The sequence below is a fragment of the Nuphar pumila genome, chromosome 10, assembly GCF_984573655.1.
Source record: "Nuphar pumila chromosome 10, dmNupPumi1.hap1.1, whole genome shotgun sequence".
Taxonomy (NCBI): Eukaryota; Viridiplantae; Streptophyta; class Magnoliopsida; order Nymphaeales; family Nymphaeaceae; genus Nuphar; species Nuphar pumila.
The window spans coordinates 77,668,452-77,690,804 of record NC_143258.1 but is presented as its reverse complement, the minus strand read 5'-3'; the positions used below and the strand labels follow the sequence as shown (position 1 = coordinate 77,690,804).

At 38.7% G+C, this 22,353-nt stretch overlaps 3 protein-coding genes across 3 annotated transcripts; 2 read left to right on the top strand and 1 right to left on the bottom strand.

The window, feature by feature from the left end:
• Nucleotides 1–457: 457 nt before the first annotated feature.
• Nucleotides 458–6,583, top strand: LOC149826925 (uncharacterized). The gene is made up of 6 exons (XM_090020173.1): nucleotides 458–653; nucleotides 1,395–1,565; nucleotides 1,710–1,946; nucleotides 2,804–2,893; nucleotides 5,136–5,255; nucleotides 6,070–6,583. The coding sequence occupies exons 1-6, from the start codon at nucleotides 477–479 to the stop codon at nucleotides 6,112–6,114; spliced, it is 840 nt and encodes a 279-aa protein (XP_089876299.1). The 5' UTR covers nucleotides 458–476; the 3' UTR covers nucleotides 6,115–6,583.
• A 1,482-nt stretch (nucleotides 6,584–8,065) lies between these two features.
• On the top strand, nucleotides 8,066–12,454 carry LOC149826924 (large ribosomal subunit protein eL30). The gene is made up of 5 exons (XM_090019053.1): nucleotides 8,066–8,194; nucleotides 8,300–8,405; nucleotides 9,073–9,174; nucleotides 12,048–12,116; nucleotides 12,212–12,454. The coding sequence occupies exons 1-5, from the start codon at nucleotides 8,174–8,176 to the stop codon at nucleotides 12,250–12,252; spliced, it is 339 nt and encodes a 112-aa protein (XP_089875179.1). The 5' UTR covers nucleotides 8,066–8,173; the 3' UTR covers nucleotides 12,253–12,454.
• A 5,596-nt stretch (nucleotides 12,455–18,050) lies between these two features.
• Nucleotides 18,051–21,095, bottom strand: LOC149826923 (putative disease resistance protein RGA3). The gene has a single exon (XM_090018398.1). The coding sequence runs from the start codon at nucleotides 21,093–21,095 to the stop codon at nucleotides 18,051–18,053; it is 3,045 nt and encodes a 1,014-aa protein (XP_089874524.1).
• Between the last annotated feature and the right edge of the window lie 1,258 nt (nucleotides 21,096–22,353).

The following is a 22,353-nucleotide window of genomic DNA, read 5'->3' as shown; positions in this document are numbered from 1 at the left end:
CCCATATTTTATTCATACGAGGTCACTTGATTCGAGTGGAGTCTCAAGACCTTGTGTCTGAGCTCAACTCGTTTAAGCTAAACAAAGTAACAAACTGTTTGTGGCTCCTTTCAAAATAAACAAACTGCTTGTGGTTCGGGTCACCAGCTATATGAATCCATTACGAACGTGTTTGTCACGAGCCAAACCGAGCTGAGTCAGTCATGAGCTTCTTGGTTTGTTTACCAGCCGTACTCAGTATGCTAATCGGGTCTATCCCAAATTATTAATCAGACCTCCTTATTGATTACCAAACCGGGTCCTATAGGATCCGGTACAAGTCAAGAACGGGTCAAATTGGGTCGGGCCATTTCGGCTCCTGGCCATACCAAAACACGACCCGAACCGAGTCAATACCATTCACAGCCCTACTTGGCCACTTCGCGGCTTCACGCCCACGATAAGCCGGTGGAAAAATCTCTGCTTCTGCCCCTACCATGGATGATAAGTCGCTGTTCCTACACCTCCCAAAGCTCCTCGGAGAAAAATCCAATGAAGTTCTGGAAGAGATCATCCAGACTTTGTGGAGTACGAGGAAAACCGGGTTGAAATCGCAACAAAAATCCCACATTCAGGGCCTCCTTAGCCTTCCATCCCCAAAGGAGCTCGACACAGTATGTAATCTTCCTTCTCCTCCTCTTTCTTTTTTTGACCCTTTTTGTATGGTTGTTCATACCCTTTTAAGCATAAATTGATTCGTTTTGGGTTACCATTAATCACCGACCTATGTTGGTGCCATAAATTTGTTTAGTTGTATGCATGTTATAGTTGTATTGGGTTAGTATATTTTGTTTCTTTATTGCATTTCTTTGTTGGTTTTGCATACAGATAGTTTTTACCATGGTGGGTACTTGAAAAATTGCTCTTTTACCACCTTTTGGGGCTCTGAGAATTCACAAAATTGTCCATTCTGCATTTCAGAGTTCTGAGTGTTGCTGAAATTTGTTTCGCCGAATTATTATTATTATTATTATTATTATTATTATTATTATTATTATTATTATTATTATTATTATTATTGTGTTTGAAGTTAAAGACAAGAAGAATAAGTAAAACAAAAAAAGAGAAAACTGCTAGTTTTGGTGGGAGGCTGCAGCTTGCAGCCAAAAACCCATATCCCTATTGATGGCTGTGATGCAACCACCAGGTATCAATTCAGAGTTTAAGTTTGATAAGAGGGTCATCAATCATCATTTCTTTAAGGTAGCCATCTTTGCAATTATTGAATGGCATTTGATTGTTTAATCTGTGAATTTCTAGGACTAAATTTTGGGTTTTGTTCATGTGCTTCCTATTGCTTTATGACAAGATGAAACGGTTCTTCAAACCTAAACAAAGTTTTTGACCACTATTAGGTATTGGCTTGCCTGCGATTGTTGATCAGGAAGTGCGCTCGTGAGAGTCTCTGTGTGGATGATATTCAAAAGCTGTTTCCCAGTGAGGTCCCTCTTCAGTTGCAGAATGATCTTGTGCTGCTATTGCAGAAGTACCAGGTCCAGTGGAAGGAGGAGGCTTCAAAGGACCAAGTAAGCTCTTTATTATTCTAAGGAAAATTTTGTTGGGGGTTAAGTTTCTATTTATTACATCAAAACTCAGCCATCCTCCTTTTCTCACAGATAGCATCCACAGATAGCATCCACTGACTATATGTGATTTGCTTTATTTCTCAGCCCCTATGGCCAAAGACAAGGGTGTCTTATCAGCTCAAAGTTAACTCTGCACCCACACCTGCACTCTCGAGTTTGTCATCTTCAGAGATATCACAAATGTGGCCACGCCGAGATGATACAAGCAGTAATTTAAGCCATGACAATCTTGATGATTCTACAACTCGGGTTACCAACCAAAGTCAGTCTTGCATGCCTCCTGTACTTACCCAGCAGGATGATGTTCCTCCTGATAAATTGGTACCCTCTTTACCTGCTTCCATGTTGTTATAGCTTGAGTTTGTATATTTTCCACTGAATCTTTGAGATTGTTATAACAGTTTTGGAAAAGAATAAAAGTATAATATTTCATTTGATTGTTATTTTGGTACGTGAGCTACGTTATTGTACCCTAAACATTATATTGAGCACATACTTACAATCATAACTTGAGTGTTTGTGCATTTACTTGCATTGTAGTATTATATTTAACAACACAAAATAAGAATGACAAAAGCATAGAATGAGATAAACTGAAAAAATGCAAAGAATTTTAGAGAAACATAAATGAGAGGTGACTCATAAATAGTTGATAGTAGATTGTATCTATGCTTTCTCTAGGAGAGAGTTATACAACTAAGAGGGCATCTTTATATACATGTTCTATGTCAGTAAGCAATGTAAGACTGAAGCCATCCAGAATAACACAAGTATATAATTTGACATTTTACCGGTAGAAGCTTGATATTCCTAACACTTCCTTCAACTGTGAGCATTTCAAAGAACTGATGGATGTGGAAATCAATCTCGCTAACTGTATTCACTATAATCAATTTATTTTCCCCTCTGCACATTCTTTATTCGATAAAGGTTGCATAAGCGATACATATATATTTATTTTTGGGGTACATTTTGTGTATGAAATATATCAATTCTACCTTTTTTTTAGCTCAGTTCATATGCCTTTTCATGCCAAAGGCAAGCCTGGTTTGTGCTTTCAGCTTTTCAAAGGAACAAGCTTCCGAAAGTTTGTTGCCAAAGAAGACCTTGCTAGCTCTTAGTGATTTGCATAGGTTCTGACTTTCTTATATATGTTTAATCCCATGTGGAACATTTAGGTTTTTATCCCACGCCTGAAGTCGATGACATGGACAATAGAGAATCAGAATTCAACTGCAGCTAACAGAGTGGCTATCATCACTTTGAAGGTATGAAAATTTACTGCTCTATTGGTTCTTTGATCCTAAATGACTTTGTGCCAGAGTTTAAGAACATAAAGTGGATTGAAGATGATAATTCCTATAAGGCGCATGCCTCAAGATAAAACATCAAAACTTTTAGAACAAGAAAAAAGAACTGAAGCTAGACACAAAATGTGAGAAAAGTGAGACTATAAACTGGAGTCAGAGCTAAAACGAGGAATACCAGTACATAGGTGGTTTCCATAACTGGTACATCTTTCTATAGGTTAAAATTGATTAACAGTACTCTCAAATTGAATATGAGGAGAAAATAATACTATTATGAGAAGAATTAGTGCAACACTCTTAGTCAAATTGGAGGAAAGGGCAGTTTTTTTTTCTGTTGCATGTATAAAATTATGACAGGCTTTCTTCTAAATCATCATCTTTTGTTTGATTTTCTGAGTACATGAAATATTAACAAACAGACATTGTCTTTTAAACATAGGGTGTAAAATAATATGTTAAATGGATAAATAATTAACTATTCTAAGACTGCAAATAATTTGTAGAAGTCAGGCATAATGCAAAACATCATCATTCTGCCATGTGTGCAGTCTCAGGGGTAGTGAGGAAATTATGAAAGAGTTCAAGAATAACTTAACCAGAACTTTACATGTGGAAGCACAAAACTGTGGGAGTATTTTGCCTCATACAATGCTTTTCAAGTCTGGGTGTATTTGTTCAGTCTAGTGAACAGGTAGGCATAATAGGTTTGTTCGATCTGGGGTAGACATGACAGGTTTTTCCTATCTGGGTTTGACTTCCATATTTAGTTTTTTAGCTAAACAACATTGAGTTCAGTGAATCCTACTACATACTGTTGTCACAAGCCAATATATAGGAAAGTTGCCGTTTGCTATCAGCACTGAATATCACCTATATATTGCCAAATTATCAGTAATTTAGCATTTTATTAAAATATGAAATGCATAAAATTATAATTATACTATAAAAAGAAATATAATCATTTGAAATGTGAAAACAACAGTGGGTGATTAGTTTTATCTGCTTTTAATATTCTAAATAAAATAAAACATTCCCTGACAAGATCTAGACCTACATCTATTTGGATTGAAGCAAAAAACTCAGAAAAAGCCCATGAACTAAACCTAAACCAGCAACCTAATAAAAACCCATCATATCTACTCACTCTATTGAATCCAAATTCATTTTGTCATGAAAACAAGGGTTATCGTGCATTTGATACCACCTAATACTCAATCCAAACAAACCAATACGACTAAAACCTATGTGCAAAACCAAAACCAAAACCAGAACAGAAACATAAAAATCTAGCAAGCACAAGGTAAAAAAAAACCTGGTATAAATAAAAAACTCAAGTAATATTTTCAGTCAACCTCAATAAAAAATTCTTAGGAACTAGTTCTATTTGATATCTTAATCTATACAAATATCAGTAAATTTTTGAAATGGCTAAATATTATAAAATATGTGAAGGTTTTCTCTAAATGTCATGATATATCATGATAAGTGTTTTTTTCTATATTTCCTAATTAGAGTTTTTCCCCTTATATAGGCTACACTGTTACTTTCCTCCATACTCAAAGTTCCTATTGGATTGTGAATAGTCAGACGTGCACATTCATGTGTATGGTGTGTACAAAGACATGATGTGCATACACAAATGTCATAACATCTTGTATTTGGATAACTTCATGAGGAGAGTATAAAGTGGATACTATGCAGTTATTTCCTTTCACTTTCCTTCTTCAGATGTCAAGCTGGGGTTGTGCAGATCCCTGTAAGGTCTGTTCCAAAGTTCAGCTTTTCGTTGAAAGCGTGAAACACTGAAAACTAATTTGGTGAATTATTCTTGGAATTTGATTGAAGAGGATCATATCTTTGGGAATTCAATGCCCTTTTTGGACTCGGTATTAATTGAGAAGCTACGAGATGTGACAATGTCTTCTCCAACCTTCTGTAACTTCATTCACTAACCAAACCAACCTCTTTTGAAAGTTTATTCTCATATTGTTGCTTTCTTAAAATCACCATTTTGATAACTGATTGCAGATTTTGTTCTACCCATAGACTCATGAAGCTTAGGGAATAATTGTTCATGCAACTGCATTGATTAGATGGGCAAACATCAGATTTGCATCTGTGCCTGCAAGTACTTCTCTTCTACCCTTGACGATGTATCTGGTAATAGGCTAACTGTTGTTTCTGATAATACGAGCTGCAGCTTCAAGATTATACCAAGTCGCCTTCTGGAGAAAGAGAAGTAAAGTTTCAAGTCTCCAAAGACACTCTAGATGCTATGTTGAGGTCCATGTCATATATCAGCGAACAGCTATCAAACACGGTAGTAGATATATGTCTCTCTTTCTCAACACCATTTTGTTCACATTCGTTTCAATTTTTTTGTGGGTCTCACCCTACAGATGTGATCTACATGGTTTGTTTAGTAGGAAACAGGTTTTGGACCTTGTGTTTACATGTAAGCAGGTTTTTTGAAGGTTTCAAAACTCAGTGCGACACAATATGCCAAAACTTTATGACCATGCACCCACACGTGTATGTGTATTTGTGTGTGTATATATATATATATATATATATATATATATATATATATTGGTGGTCCTAAGTCCTAACCGGTCTTATCTCCTAATCGTCCTAACCAGTTCAAAGAAGCATAGTTGTAGGTGCTTTTTGGTTAATTTGGACCTGCGGTTGTGGTTATGATTGTTTATTTACTGAAAAACATGCTTTGTTTTGAATCAATTTAACCAGAAAATTTATTATTAGTATTTATTATCAAATGTTATGAACCATTGACTTTGCTTCGTTCTAAAAACACACCTGAACGTGAAAAATCTCACCTAATGCCTGTTTTTGTCTACAATATATCTGTAAGTTCAGATGAAGCAAACGCCTACAACCATGCTCTTCAAAGTTCAAACTGTTTAGGATGGGTAGGAGATAAGACTGGTTTGGACCCAAACCAATCCTCATTTTTGTGAACCAATTTCCTTGCATGACAATAAACTATTCAATCCTTATGATTTAGCCTTGTTATGCCCTTACGAATCTGGGGGTAGCAAAGTATGTAAGAAACATGATATTACACATGATTTTCATGTATAAGAACTGATTCCGCTGGCAAATTTTGTCAACAGACGGGCGCTCCTGCCGAGCAAGTGCAGAAGAAGCAACGCCAATAGGATGCATCAGGTTCTTGCTATAGGCTTGGACATCACTGACACTATATCAGGACTGTTGATGAACCAGCTCTATGAGATGCCTGATGAATTATAACTTATGTCACACGGATACACCACTTTGGCCCCGTTATCATGTCCCCTTATATGCCAGTTATATTGAAAACTTCATAAAATGGCTGTATCCCCGTATCAGCAGCCATATCTATGTAAGCATAGATTATAACTTGACTTCCTGAATTGGTGTAAGCAGTTCCAACTCCAAGATGCCTTCTGTTTCTTCATTGTTTTGTGAGGGATACCCAACTTGTAAAGCATTCACTACGCAATTAACTGCTGGATTTTTGTATTTTTTATTTCTTAGCTGTCACCATATGACTATTCATTTTTTTCAGAGTTAGTAAAAACTATAGGATTAATCATTCAGCTGACATTCTGCCAGTATTTTCCGAGAACAACAATTTGTTGGAAAATCCCATCTCTTGTATTTTGAAAGCCAATATGTATTATGTTTCATTTTATGAATGCCATCTTTTTCTTTCTTCTTTTGCTTTGAACTTTCATTGTCCTTCTTGTTGTAGAAGAAACAACAATCCAATATTGAGAGGGATTTCAATCTTCATTCATCCGGTTTCAGTTTCCTAGATGCCTTGATATCTTAGGCCTTCTGTCATCGTCTTGATTGCTTGTTAAGAAGCAAATGTATTTTGAGTGAATTCCTTGATGACAGAAAATTGCCAAACTGTGGAAATATGTAGTCCCAAAACTTGAAGTCGAGGTCCAATCTAGCCAACACTTTCTCTTTACGTATGCACGACATTGTTGATAAGATAGAGTTCGGGTCCAGAACTGAAAATAGGTCCAGATCCAATGCATGCCAAGTAAGATCAAATGAGATGAATGTGAATGGCGCCAAATAGATGAACTCGTCTTCTATACCTAAAATCTGTCTCTCTACTCTTGCTTGTTTGTTCATAATTGTAGTAAAATTCTTTGATATCTATATCATGATAGGATAATTGGTCCGTAATATTTGTGTGTTATTGAATATGATACGGCGAAAAGGGATTCCTTCTAAGCAGTGTCAGCTGACCAGGTCCGGTTATGATAGGGAGTGTCAATGGGTTCAGTATGACCCTATACCCACTCTTACTGGATCCGGTAGGGTCAGGGTTTGGTTACAAATGAAAGGGCCCAATTAACTATCCGGGTTGGATCCATGAGGTCCGGTTATTAACTGTGCCAGGTATGGTTTATGAAATTTTATTCCCGAGTTCGGATTAAGATATGCAATTTTTCAATATAAAAACAAAATATTTTTGGGTACTTTTTTTTAATGGAAAATCCGGTCGGACTCAAATCCAGACTTCATACGTCCCCACTTATTTGGACTCGGATCCAGATGCACCCATTTTAGCAGGGTCTATCCGTTGAGACCTCTACGTTTTATATGATCCAACTCCACTAAAAACTTGCGGCCAGTCAGGGCTGGAAGCTTTCCTGGTCTCTCTCTGAGTTAATTAAACCTTGTTGATTCTTATCAGGCTATCACTTGAAAAAACCCTGGTCGAGTTACCGATATATTAGTCAGGGCTTAGTCGCAGCTAATCTCAATGTACCAAGACCCATTTGCGATTCGATCACTGACAAGCTGATTAGTTAGGGCTAGTAAGTTGGACTTGATCAAGATTTCAACCAAGTGCAGCCCTTATTTATCCATGCCCATACCATACTCATACTCACTAAGCTATGGATCCACTTCAACTGAGTTCGAGCCAACGCTGAGTCGGACCAAGCCGAGTGTTCCGGCCACACAAGCCACGTTTGTTTTCCTAACTCAAGGGGCCCTATAGCAATTTCTAACAATTATAGCAGCGTAACACTAAAATGGAAAGAAGAAGGGTGTTTCGGATATTTCTTCTTTTGGCATCCTAAAGGCTAAATCCCAACCCCAGGGGCTTCGATATAATGGCGAGGGTCCATCTAGGGTTAGGGTTTCAGGGCCTCCACTCTCACGTCTTTCGTTAGGCCTTCAGTCCGTCGAAGAAGAAGCTGCATCAAAATGGCCTCCACGAAGAAGACGGTGAGTCTCTCTCTCTCTCTCTCTCTCTCTCTCTCTCTCTCTCTCGTTTCCGTCTAATTCCGAGTGTTTCCTGTCTTCGTTTTTCTCCCCGTTTCTCTTCTTCAGAAGAAGACTCATGAGAGCATCAACAATCGGCTCGCTCTCGTGATGAAGAGCGGGAAGTACACCCTCGGCTACAAGACCGTCCTCAGATCCCTCAGGAGCTCCAAAGGTATATCTGCTGGTACCGATCTTTCTGCCTTGGTTACTGCTGAAATCGTGATTTATTTCGTGTTTCTGTAGTGTAATCTCTGCGATTATCTCAGTTTTGTTTTTTTCCATGTCCTCGTGTGCATGATCTGTGATCATCCGCCGACGGATAATTAGCTTCGATTAGGCGATATTATTATTTTTACCCAGAATGGTTTCATGCGATGTGTTTTCTGTTAGGACGACACCATTATATTTCTTTTTGTCTCCATATCTTCTTGATATGTCCTGTGCTGCTTATTTCCGTAGATTGTTTTGTTTCTGATCTTTTGTTCGCTGGTGGATTTATGTTCCTCTTTCAGTTTTTATCGTGTTCCGTTGTGAAGGATGCTTACTTTAGATGATCATTGGTTCATGTGTTGATTGTTTTCTTCCCTAGGGCATTGTGATTGTGATGCGGGAGGGGGTTGGGTGAATGAAACCGCTTACGCTAGAAAGTGGGATTATCTTGGATATTGTGATAATACGAAGAGCAATTTCCCTCTTATCCACATTAGTTTTGGCTAGGTGGTTGTGTTATAACTGCTCCTGTACTTTGAGTGTTTGTTTGATGCTGTGATTTTGTTATGTTTCCCTGGATCAAACCTGTACGCAAACTTTAACGGTTGATTTTCTGTTGTCAACGACAGCAAAGTTGATCATCATCGCGAACAACTGCCAGCCCCTCAGGAAGTCTGAAATTGAGTACTATGCCATGCTTGCGAAAGTGGGGGTTCACCATTTCAATGGGAGTAAGTTTATTATCATGCCTCACTATTACATTGGTTAGTTTGGTGCTTCCATCCATCATTATTCACTTCATTGTTTAGATTACGCACTATATTTTCTGCTTATGAGAAAGGGTTCTGTAGAGGTTCTTTGGCCATCTATTTATCTTGTCTTCATGGTGTCTGTTGCTGTCTAGTTGTATTCTCTTTTCCGGGTGTTCATTTATGTTTCGAACCTCTGCTTTAGTTTCAGTTGCACATGTATAATTATCTATGCCTGCGGATTATTTTTATCATAGAAATTCTCTCAACACTATTTTTATTTGGTTTGTTAATCATTCTCATGGGACATACATATCCATTCTGACTTATGCTCAATATAGAGTAATTTTAGTTATCATTATTGGATGATCATAGTTATGTTGATGATTGTGATTATTTATTTAACCTTCGTATTATGCTGAACATGCATCATTCCCTGCAAGTTGTTTTCTCGAATTCAATCTGTATATTTGGTGGTTTTATCTTTGTATTCAGGTCTTGAATTGCTTATTGAGGAACATATAAAGCACCTTATTCTTAGACGTGTCATTAGAACCATACTTCTCCAAAGATCAAATGCTTGTAACAGTTGTTAGAAATCAAAGTCCCATATCTGCAATCTATTATGTTAGGCTCATAGTTTCTGTAAGAAGAGGATGATCTTCGGAGAAGTACGGTTTCTGCTATTTATAGCTTTTCATTTTTTTTAGCTTAATTCAGGTGTGCCATTGTGAAGTTTAATATAAAAGTATGTAATGCCTTCAGATGTTAGAAGAAAAAAGATGGTTTTAGAGATTGTGAAGGATGTTGATCAGGATACTTCAGTGTTGGCAAGCTAGTGGCTTATTGTTCAACTACGTCACATGGACACGTCAAACAATCATCCTGACCCGTGTCTACAATCCCCAACATGGGTATGGGCACCGGACATGGCATGGGTACGTGCTGGTTTTGATTGGGTCGGGTCCAACCTTGACCCTACACAAATACCATTTCTTTTTCTTTTTCTTTTTTTGACTTTTGACCTGAGTTTGATGGGCTGGGAGTATGAAGAAAAAGATGAAAGAGAAGGATATGGAAGAAGAAGAAAAAGAAAGAGGAGAAGGAAGAGAGAGAGAGACCTTTTCTTTCCCCCACCCCCTTTTATTAAAAAATATTTCAAGTTCCTCCCCTTTCAAAAAATTTCATTTGACCCCTTCCATTTATTTATTTTTATTCAGAGGCTTTTGTTTTCAAATTTAATATATGGATCCTAATGTTGACCACACATCATCCATACCCAACCTCTCTCTCTCTCTCTCTCTCTCTATATATATATATATATATATATATATATATATATATATATATATATATATATATATATATATATATATATATATATATATATATGCGTCCCTGTATCCTCACTTTTTGAAATTGTCGTGTTGTACTCTCTGAACCTATGTAACACGGACACTTCTAACAGGACACCACACCTGTGTTGCATCTGCACCCAAGCGGGTGCGACACTTGGACACAGCTTCCTTTGTGTCAGGTGAAATCAACCACACTGAGGTCCATTTCTGTCCAAAAGCTGATTCAGTTAACCCTAATCAAGTTCAGTTTTATCTATATTATATATAAATACACACACACACACACACACACACACACACATATATATATATCTGCACCAGTGGTGTTATTTTCTATTGATGAGGAATAGCAATTGTAGATTGTTAATTTGATTTATTGCATGAATTTATGCATGATGAATTGGTGATATCATAATTATTTTTATTTCATTAGTGTTATCTTAAAATTGTTGTATATGTGTGTGTGTGTGTGTGTGTGTATATATATATATACACACACACACCTTCCCTGCACCCCCGCATCCAAGTTTTTTTTAAAGTGTCGCACCTGTATCTGCACCCACACCTATGTGACGTAGTTGTTAAATGATAGAACTTCCTTCATATAGACTACCTTTCCAGAATGGTACTTTCATGGATATCCTTCCATTGCTGTAACCTGGTCTAGGATGTGCACCAGAGGATTAATGACTTGATATTTCCCTGTTGCATGAACATGCAAAATATTGTAAATGAAACTGGTGGTGTACTCCTCCCCCCACCCCTGCTGAGAAAAGTAGGTGAGAGTGAACATGTTATTGACGTCCACTGAATCAGTAATCATTTTTGATGAAGCGGCAAGAATTGATGTTCAATGGGTAATTTTCACAATTTGGTGATGTATCTTTGCTTTTGTTGGGACACAATTCTTAAGGTGGAGTATTTATAAACAGTATGGGTGGTTGGCTGAAGGTTGATTTACTCCTTTAGATACATTAAGGCAAAAGATTAACTACATTCTCAATCATGGCATCAACTGTGATTCAATGTAATGGTTGTGGTGAGCACAATGACTTTTAACCTGCCTGTTAGAGAGGAATGCATGCATAAATGCTGGTTCTCAAAAATGTGAAAATTGATCTTATTATCGCTTCCTTGAATTGTAAGTGATGGTTTTTACACTCATCTTAAAATGGCGTCACATAGGATTCCAATTGGAAAAGAGTTACGAGGTAAACAAGGGACTGATTTCATGATGAGTTTAATAGGCACAAGTTTCAGTGATGAAAATTTAAGATAATATATAAAGAAACATGAAATTTTTAAAAACTTACAGAAGTGTTAGTATCACCAACATGTAATATTCTTTTTCAGACAGTTTTAAGATCACAAATAATTGCTTGCCATTACTTTTCTGTGCGGGTGTGTGCATGCATGTGACCAAAAATAATTGCTAAACTAGGCTGTCACCCTTATAGGGTCATTTGGTTTCCTCTCATATGATTATTTCTTGTTCAGATAATGTGGATTTGGGTACAGCATGTGGTAAATACTTCCGAGTGTGCTGTCTCAGCATCACGGATCCAGGTGGGAATCGTTTACTCCCTAATATTGTTCCTCATTTTGCTATAGATGCAGTGTTTGTGGTTCTGATTGTTCCCTTGTGTGGTTGTTTGTTTCAGGTGACTCCGATATTATCAAAAGTGTTCCAGGAGATCAGTGAGACAGAGGGAACAGCGACGAATATCTTCCTTTTTGGCTGTTTAATATGATTTTGTTGGTCCGTAATATGAGCAAACAGCATTTACCATGGTGATTGATGAGTTTGGACACGGGTTTCTTTATAAAGAGGATGGAGACTACTTTGTATTCAAAACCGCATTTGATTTCTTCCCCTATTTATTAGATCTTTTCTTGTTTTGTTATTCTTACGCTGGATTATGTGTTTTGGTATCGTACCATCTAATTAATTCCAAATGGGTATCTCGTTATCAACATATCATTAAACGTTTGATTCATAGTACGAGCGTTAAAGACAAATCAATCAGTCGCACTGATGCCACGTTTTCTCATCCGAATTCCTTAACGAGCTAACAATCATCTGTTTGCGTCCAAGAGGACTTGGTCGTATGCCTGCTAAAGCTCTTCGGCTGATTCAGCTGCTCGTCTACTAATTGCAACCCTTCTATGACTTGTTTGTGTTGATAGCGTTATGGTGGTGCGTATTCAAATGCTCAGGGGTTTCACACAACCTAGATGGTTCCTTATGTGATGTCATGATATGTGTATCCTTTGCGATGATCTGTATCGAGGTATCCCTAAATTTCACGCCTTGTCCTTGTGTTGAAGTTGCAATCGAAAGTTCTCTCAAGAGGTGATCTATGAAGGGCGTGTTCTTATTTGTCACTGGTGTGGTTCTACGTTCCTTTCAACGGCAGCGTGCAGTGTCCATGAATGGAACCTAGTAAAGGTTTCTAAACACACATCTCGTAGGAAAGAGGGTTCTTCAAGACTGCTCTAAGTCCTCAACTCAAATTGATCCTGGTGCTCAGATTCTGCAAACTATTCAAGCCCCTAAGCTAGGAGGGATATTGCTCGTTGGCAGGCCACTGACTCAGCCTCCCGGCAAGGTTGCCCCTTGCTCCATCAGGCTGATAGACGTTCACTCTACCAGGTGGTCCTCATCTCTGGCTTCAGCCGTCTTCCTTGATGGATCTTTTGTTTCGACTATGGGTTCCCACCCACACCCTTCTGAGCTCGATGATTGTCCCCAGAAAAGGCGTTCTCAGCACACACAGGAGGTTTTGTGTCTTCCTACACCTCCGAACCCTCCCCCAGCTGTGTGACCCTTCTCCCTAAAGAGTTGAACATTCAGACATGTTCACCTTCATCGTCTTCTAATACCCCTGCGAGCTCTTCACCATGAACATTTTTTCATGGAATGCACGTGGCCCGGGCAACTCAGTGGCCCTGAGAGATCTACAGGACTTGACCTACTGTTGTCTTTGTTATTGACTCCAAGTTCCCCTTGGATAAGTTGGAAGGCTTACGCAAACGTTTTCCCCTTTGTATACGCGAGAATCTAATGCGTCCTATGCTGCGGACCTTTGTCGTATCGTCTGCATGTGGGACCCGAGAAAAGTTTTTTTTTTTTTGAGGCATTCCGTTCTCCATTATTGCTATATAAGTGCAGACTTTGCCTCTTCGTGTAGCGGTAATCAGTTCACAACCCTGGGTATCTACTTATCTCACAGAACGGGCTGTGGGCTGTATCTTTTCAAGATTTAATTGATTGAGTTGGAAACCCAGCCATTCTTACTGGTGATTTCAATGTTACGAGATGACTTCATGATAAGACAGGAGGGCATCCTTTACTTTGTTCATGCAATGATTTTAATGAGTTCTTTGTTTGTAATTTGGAACATTTTAGCAGTTCCCTCGGACTCTTTGGAAGCACATCAGAAATGATACTTTCTTAAAAGGGACAATTGCCATACCGAGGTTGAACCCGAGTGCAATAGCACAACCTTTCTTCTGAGATACAATCAAGTGTGCACTTCTCGTGCAATACCGGTCACTCCTTGCATTGAGTAGACATGCCACCACGACATGGTTATCCTTGAAAAGCTTTACAGTAAAACAAAGGGAGAGATAGAGAAAGAAAGAGAAGAAACTTGCAAAGATAGTTTGACCTATGAAAGTTGGGGTTTATATAGACTCTAACTCGCATATATAGGTCCATAAAGGCCCATTAAGGTTCAAACGAGTAGCATGCACCCATTAAAATTTAAACTGATGAAAAAATAAAATCTTATTAAGTGGTTTCATGATATACAAATTTGTCTAAAATAAATGATAAAAGTTTGGTCAAAGTCAAATCTGGACCAAGACCAAGATCAATCTAAACCAAGCCAAATTGAACCGAGCCGGGATGAATATGAATCCAAGTCCAAAGCCAAACCAAATCTGAATCCAAATCCAAATCTAAGCCTAATGTCCAAAGTGCAAAGTATAAAGTTTAAAGTTTAATTGACAAGCCCAAAGCCCCATGCCCTCTAAGCCAACTTTCAACATTTTAAACTCAAAAGAGTTTTTGAAAGAAGTTCAATTTGGGACTAAACACTTTTCATAAAGTAAGCTTTTTCCCTCAAAATGAATTCTCAAAAAACTAGGCAAAGAAAATGGTTATTTTGCCCAACATTAGTTTTAAAAAGGTATAATTTTGAGCCAAATAATAACAATCTTTAACTGCAATTTAGTTAGGATTCTAGATCTGCATGTTTGTTTCACTTGTTCTAATAATTAACCTAGTTCAACATAGATTTTGTGTTGCCTTGATTGGTGTTTTGTTGCACAAGACCGGCTGCCTTAGTTTGGTACTGATGGTACACTCCAAATTTTATCCAGTACTCCTTATCACAACCCTCTTCTTTTTTGGTTAAGTTCTTGATTTTCCTCGCAAGTTAAGCAGTTACATTTTTTCAAAATGTGGACTCTTGAAGCAGAATGTAGGCTTGTAATTCAACAGAGCTGGAGAATTCGAGTTACTGGGTGTTCCATGCTTCGTGTTATTAAAAAGCTCCAGGAAGTTCAGCATAATCTCCATTGGAGGAACGTACAGAAATTTGGTAATATTGAGCATAAAGTTCTCTCTGAGAGAGGAACCGCATTCTATCCAGGATCAGGTTGAGTGTGGTTCTCTTGAGGCAATCCATCAAAAATCTCAAGTCCAATGGCTCAAGGAAGGTGACTCAAACATTGCTTTCTTTCATGCCGCCTGCGAGCAAGGAGGCAGAAAAAAACCATCCAGCCATCAAGGTGTTAACTTGGAAATTTTGATCAAATTCAATCTGCCTGCCTGCAATATTTTCAATCTCTTTTTACCAAAGATCCTTCCTATGGGGATATCCTACCATAGCCTCAGGGCCCACTTGCTCAGCTCAAGAGAATGAGGCGCTTATTGCTCCTATCTCGAATCAGGAAGTTAAGAATGTTGTTTTCCAAGCTAATCCTGATAAAGTGCCGGGGCCAGATGGGTTCTCTGCTTGCTTCTTCGAGCTCTACTAGGACAATATCAGATCAGATGTTACCAAAGCTATTGAAGTTTTTTTCATTAAGGGGAAGATTGTTCGTGATATCAATGCTACTAACATTGTGTTGATTCCCAAGTGTGTAGAGACATAACTTTTTCTGCCCATTTCCCTATATAATTTCTTGTATAAGTTCATGGTTAATCGCATGCGCGACATCATAACTCGTATCATTCTCTGGAATCAGAGTATGCAAGCTCGTACCATTCAAGAGAGTATTTTATTGGCTCATGAGGTTGTTCACTCTTCTATAGTTATAAGATTCTTACTTTGTGCGATAAGATGGATCTCTTTAAGGCCTATAATAGAGTGGACTGAGACTTTCTTCATATGGCCCTTCAGATTCTTGGGTTTCACCCTGACTGGATTCAGAATATAATGCTGTGTTACCACCACCTCCTTTAGGCTGCTTATCAATGCTGCTCTGGGTTCTTAGTTTACCAGTTCCAGGGGTTTACGATGAGGCTACCTCTTTTCTCCATACCTGTTTTTGATTATTATGGAATGTTTATTTCGCAGGCTACAGTACTCCATTGATCATGGTGATGTGGTGATTCCCAAGTTTCCCCCGATCTCCAGACAACATTTCCGCGTTATTTTTTGCTGATGATGCTATGTTTTTTTGCAATGCTCAGCAACGCTTGATAGGTTACCTCAAAAAATATCTTTCAGGAGTTTGAAGTTTTGGCAGGGGTGAATATTAATGCAGACAAGTCTAGTTTGATTCCCTTCAATTTACCCCACCACGAAGCTTCTCGTTTCAATGACCCTTTACTGGCAGATGGCCCTTTCACTATTTACAGGCCACTTAAAGGTCCAACATTTCTCTAAGTTGATTCTCAACATTGACAAGGGTTTGCAGGGATGGAAATCCTCTTTTCTCTCCTATGCTGGTCGCTTATGCCTCATCTGACATGTTCTTGCCAGCCTACCACTTCACTGGGTCTTGGTTTTTAAGTTGCCACCAGCTACTATATATTCACTCCATTGAGCACACTTTCGCCAAGTTTTTATGGAATGACAGTGATGGACAATCGTGATTGCATCTCATGAAATGGTCTTTAATATGTCGCAGAAGTTGGATGGTGGACTTGACATTCGGAGACTTCGAGATGTCAACTCTGTGAATCTGACATTTTTAATCCCTCCCACAGGGCAAACTTCATGAGAAGGAGATATCTTCACACCAAAAGCCTTCGGTCCTTTCATACTACATCACATGGCTCTTGGGCTTGGAAAGGTACAGTTGAGGCTTGGAATTGCATTTCCCATTTGATTTCGTGGACTATTCGAGATGGTATCTCTGTGAGGTTTTGGTCAGATCCATGGTCACAACGTCCTATTATTAACGATTTGGATCCACCTGCTTATGATTTAATTCACCGGCAGCTTCATTTCAATGTGCAGCATGCTCTTCATGTTTACAAGAATGATCATCAGATTTTATCTATTCTCCCTAGCAGGATTTGTTTTCTCTTAATCCGATATCCTTAAGCTCTCCTCCTGACAAGCTTACCTGGGTTAATTTGCCACACACACTGTGCTATTTGAAGGAAGCAAGTTAGGAATCAATTGAGGCCTAAGTTTCACGCTATACCTTGGTGCAAGTTCGTTTGGGGTCATCATAGCTTGCCAAGAGCATCATGGACGCTCTTTCTTGCTTCGGCTGGTAAGTTACCTACTTTGGTTCGGCTCCAAAAATTTGGACAGATGTTTTTCTGTAATCTCCATTGAAGAGGTGCATCAGCACATGTTTTTATCTTGTCCTATCATTTCTAATGTATGGCGGTTCATTTTCCATAAATTTGGTTGTTGCTTTAGGGAAGCCTAGGCCGCTAGGAGGGCTATTAGGTTCGAATCCCATGGGCCTCACCAAAGCTTGGCGACTCCCCGGGTAAGCTCTCAGAGTTTTACTCTGCCAGGACAGCGACCTTAAGTATGGCAGGCAGAAGCAGCACGAGTAGGTCTCTGTTCCTGGGATGGTTTCTCCGAGTAAAAAAGGGAGAAAAAATTTGGGTATATGATGATAACTTGACAATTTAAACTGGCGATGAACTAACACAAAATCAGAGTAAATTTATAGGCTCTTACAGAAGCAAGAGGCATCACAAGCTAAACATGGACCGTTGAGAACTTCCGTTTTAAAAGTTCCCACAGCATGAATATCATATCAAATAAGTAGACATGTCAACAGGGAAAATTTCACATCAAGCCCAAAATGTTAGAAACTATAGATAAAGTATAAGAGAGAATCTCTGCAAGCAGATTCCAAGCAAACAAAAATTGAACAGGAGCCCGCAAGAGGTAGACAAAACGACAGATGACCTAAAAACAGGGTAAAAGAACAGTAAATGGATAAGTTCTCTCTGGTAAACAGCGGCACAGAAATGTTCCGAACCAAGAAACAAAGATACATATCATATTTGAATGCTCAAAGTCCTTGATCAGCAAAGCGCCAGAATGATGGCTGATCAACTTTGATTATAGGTATATGAGCAATCTTCAACCAATCCTCACCTGTCCCTGTTACACATCGCTCGCTCAAGAGTGGACACTCCGATATCTCCAGTAGCTGAAGCTTTTTAAAGCGCTGAAGACATTCTGGAAGAGACACCAGATTAGGAAATTGATAAAGGTATAGTTCAATCAGACTCACGAGATTTTGTAGCAAAATCTCATCCAGGGACTTTATCTCAGGACACCCATGAACTACAAGCTTTTCAAGTTTCTCTAGCTTTCCAATCACAAGTCCAAGTGACAACATGTCTATTTCCAAAGAAGTTAGCGAGGGGATGCCTGGTACTGTCACATGGTTCACATCAATTAGATGTAGATGCCTCAATAGACCAAGGCATGAGAATGGAATCTTCTCCAACTTTGGAATGTGCATAATTTTCAGTTTGAGTAGCATTGGCATTGCCCCCTCCACTTCCGACCATTCTTTCAAGTTAGGAAAATCAAAGAGGTGAAGATCCTCCAACCTTGGAAATGCATTTTCTACTGTGCTATCCCCATAGAACTCACGACCTATGCATTTGACCTTCGGCATTTCTTGAATGTGCAAAAACTTAAGAAGTGGTAGCTGCCCAAATGGTGGTAAATGTACACATTTGAAGCATCTATAAAGCGAGACACTCACTAGATTGTTGAGAGAGGAATCCAATAGCCAGCACGGAAACCTCATGCCGATGTAATCACATATGGATAGCACTTCAATGTTTTTGTGAGGCCTGAGAGCATCAAACACACTGTGCACATCATCGTCTTCCATGCCATGGGCATCATATGAACAATTAAAGTTTAAACTGCGAAGCAATTCCTTCTTGTGAAGTTGAGCTTCAATTGCCTCGTCCTCGCAAGAGACCAACTCTAACTTGTGTATATCTAAATTGCCCTCAAGATGATTAAGATTCTTTAACTGCCCAATTCCATGACCATAACTGTCTCCCACAATAAATTGGCTCAATGTTTCAAGGCTCTGTAATCTTCCAATGCCCTTCGGTAATGACTGCATAATAGCAGTCCCACAGATTACAAGATGCTTCAACTTAACCAAATAGATTAACTTATGAGGTAACTCATCAAGTCCTGGACAGTACGAAACATCTAATGTCTGCAGATTGTACAAACTACCAATAGTTTCAGACAGTTCGGTGATTGAAGAATCAGATACTAGGAGGTGCCTTAAACGCTTCAAGCTCCCCAACGAATCAGGCAAAGCAGATACTTTTGAGTCACTCAGATCCAACACTCTCAAGTTATCTACATTGTCAAATAAATATTCCGGCAATATGACCTCACTGTCTATGTATAATTTGAGTGTGCGCAAACCCCTAGCATGGTGTATCATGTTACAGAGAGATGCCATTGCATCATCGCTTAAATTTTCTCCACAAATATGTATATATGCATAACGAGAGTTGACAGGAATCAGGCTGGATTTTTCATTACCTATCCATGAATAAAAACATTCATCTCCTGCAACAAATTGAGCAATATCATGAACCAAATCGGGCATTTTGTAGCTAGTCAAATAAACCCCTCTATTGGATACTTGAAATAGTGATCTGCAAACGAGATCATCAAAATAATCTTCACCAGTTTTCTCCAACTCAGTTCTTCCCCTAACCGGAATAAACCCTTCTGCCATCCAAAGTTTTACTAGCTTGTCTTTGTAAAATTGATGTCCTTTGGGAAATAAAGAGCAATATGCAAAACATCTCTTCAGAAAAGAAGGTAGGTCATAATAATTCATGAGCAAGGTTGGCATAATATGCATGAAAATGCTTGGCAAATCACGTATCTCTTTTTCTAGAGCAATCTTCCACTCCCTTTCTCTTCTCATGGTGTTCAACCAGTTGCCAATGGTCTTCACCATGAGAGGCACCCCTTTGCACTTCTCTACAATTTCCTTCCCAATTTTTTCCAACCTCAGACGCTCCTCTTCTCTCCAACCATTAAATGCACTTTGACTGAACAACATCCAACAATCAGAGTCTGATAATCCTTCTAATTTGTGTAAATAAGCAGTTTGTAATGCTAATGAAACTTTTTCACTGGAAGTGGTGACCAGAATCTTGCTTCCACTTTTACAAGTCCTAAGGGGATTTATTAAAAGCTTCAACTTCTCTCCGTCCACAAGCCACACATCATCCAATACAATTAAAATTTTCTCATTCTTCAATATTTCAGAAAGATAAAGTTGCAAAGGATCCAACTCAGTCAAGTCAGTGGTTCTTCTTGTTGCAGCTTGGATCAATGATTTTGTTAGCCTTATCACATCAAAATCTTGAGAAACGTAAACCCACATACTTCGATCAAAATGGTTCCTTATCCTTTCATCATTATAAACTAGTTGAGCAAGTGTTGTCTTCCCTTGACCAACCATGCCGACAATGGAGATCGTCTGGAGCCGAAGTTCAGTCTCTTCCAACAGCCATTTTACTATCCTTTCCTTATCATGGATCCTGCCAAAAGCCTCCTTTTCATCGATAAATGAACTAGTCTGCCGCTCTCTTATCTCAAGAATCCTCTCAGTAGTAGCAAAATCTCTAAACCGGTGCATCAACATTACATTCGCAACCTCATCCAGTCTTTCCATGATTTCCTTTATCTTCTCCCTATAGTTCACCATTGAATCCGTTGAAAAATTGGAACCAGATTCAGAAAATTCATGTGTTCGCTTTCTGCTACATGGAGCCCCAGGACCCTGATAGCTAGAAAAGAGCGTTGGGCTTCTACACTCATCCAATACATCTTCTACATCATAAGCTACATCAATCAGATTTCTCAACCAGTCCCTCGCTGTGATAAGTTTTAACTGTATCCTTTCTGCATCTTCCACGACCGGTAGAATAGGTACCAGTTTTGCTTTCAACCTTTTCAGCTCCTTCTCGATGCCAAATGCCGCCCCTAGCTGATCATCGATGAACTGCTGCAAGTGTTCAGACACCAATGAGACAACACACTCGGCCATTTCTTTTAGGTTCAGCTTCCTATACGGCCCCAAACTCCTTCCTCTGCAAAAACAAAAGAAGACCAAGAATGCATAATCATCTAGACCACCTAAAGCATCAAACGTTTCTTTCATTGTGAACTTAAAGCAACTGCAATTGCCAAGATACAGCTTACATGGGCTCTCCAAATATAAGAAGAAACTATAGGAAAATGAACAAGCGAAGAAGAATGGACTAATCGCGTAGTTCCCCTAAGTAAGAACAACATTTACCGAACGGAAAGAGAGCCCAGAAATAATAACATAAACAAACACAATGATATCTTGCCATAAACTGATATTGGTTTTTCCAAAATGAGTGAAAATTCGATATCAGAAATCCTGAAAAACAGAGAAAAAAAATGGACGTTGAGATAAGATTTCCAAAGTACACAGCTTCGAACACAAAATGGCAAAGGAACGAAATTTAACAAATTGGAAAGGAGCAAGAGACCGTGTCAAGGGAGAGATACTGCATAGTGACCCAGAATGTAACTTCCCAGTTTATCCCGGTTTTCTGGATAAGTGGGTGCACGCATCCAAAACACCATTAATGGGAGAATGACCAGAAAAACATTCATGGGCACTCGAAAGAAAGTTAAAAACAAAAGGAAGAAACAAGGACCATCCAGAAACCTTGCAGCATAGCATACTTTGATCATTAAGACCAATTCCTTTCACTGGTATATGAAATTATGAATTTTTTATATACAGAAAATATAGCTACGCTCAAACAACAAACCACGGAACAGAATAAACATCAACAAGAAAAGAAAATCACTATTTTCAGAGAGAGAGAGAGAGAGACCTCGATCATGGGCATGCTTAAACAATGGACATCCGACTCCCTATGAGAATGAAGCAGCATTTCTCATACAAACTATATGGGAAAACGAGGGAAGAAAATCGGAAACTCTTCAGCTTACGAGGACGCCAAGCGACGAGGTGCAAGGATTCGGACTCGGAACTCGATCGTTTTGCGTTAAACGATGTCACGAATCACGCCCGTCGCAAAATATCGTCGATGGAAATTCGCACCATATTTTGAAAAATCCGGTTACTGTAAGAAAAATATCGGGAAAATATTGTAATATGTAAAAATACAAATAAAGTAATATTGTAAAATAGGTTGTTAGTGTAATCGAGAGAGACACCCGATATTTTAAAATTTTCATGTATTTTTTTTTAGAAAGAAGATTTTCATGTATTTTTTAGTGGCCTTTAAAAACACTGCACCAAC

Coding starts and splice junctions, on each gene's coding strand:
- LOC149826925 (XM_090020173.1), top strand. CDS start 477: ATGGATGATAAGTCGCTGTTCCTACACCTCCCAAAGCTCCTCGGAGAA. Junction 1,566..1,709: donor AGGAGGCTTCAAAGGACCAA/GTAAGCTCTTTA, acceptor TTTATTTCTCAG/CCCCTATGGCCAAAGACAAG. Junction 5,256..6,069: donor GCGAACAGCTATCAAACACG/GTAGTAGATATA, acceptor TTTTGTCAACAG/ACGGGCGCTCCTGCCGAGCA.
- LOC149826924 (XM_090019053.1), top strand. CDS start 8,174: ATGGCCTCCACGAAGAAGACG. Junction 8,195..8,299: donor TGGCCTCCACGAAGAAGACG/GTGAGTCTCTCT, acceptor TCTCTTCTTCAG/AAGAAGACTCATGAGAGCAT. Junction 9,175..12,047: donor GGTTCACCATTTCAATGGGA/GTAAGTTTATTA, acceptor TTTCTTGTTCAG/ATAATGTGGATTTGGGTACA.
- LOC149826923 (XM_090018398.1), bottom strand. CDS start 21,095: ATGGCCGAGTGTGTTGTCTCATTGGTGTCTGAACACTTGCAGCAGTTC.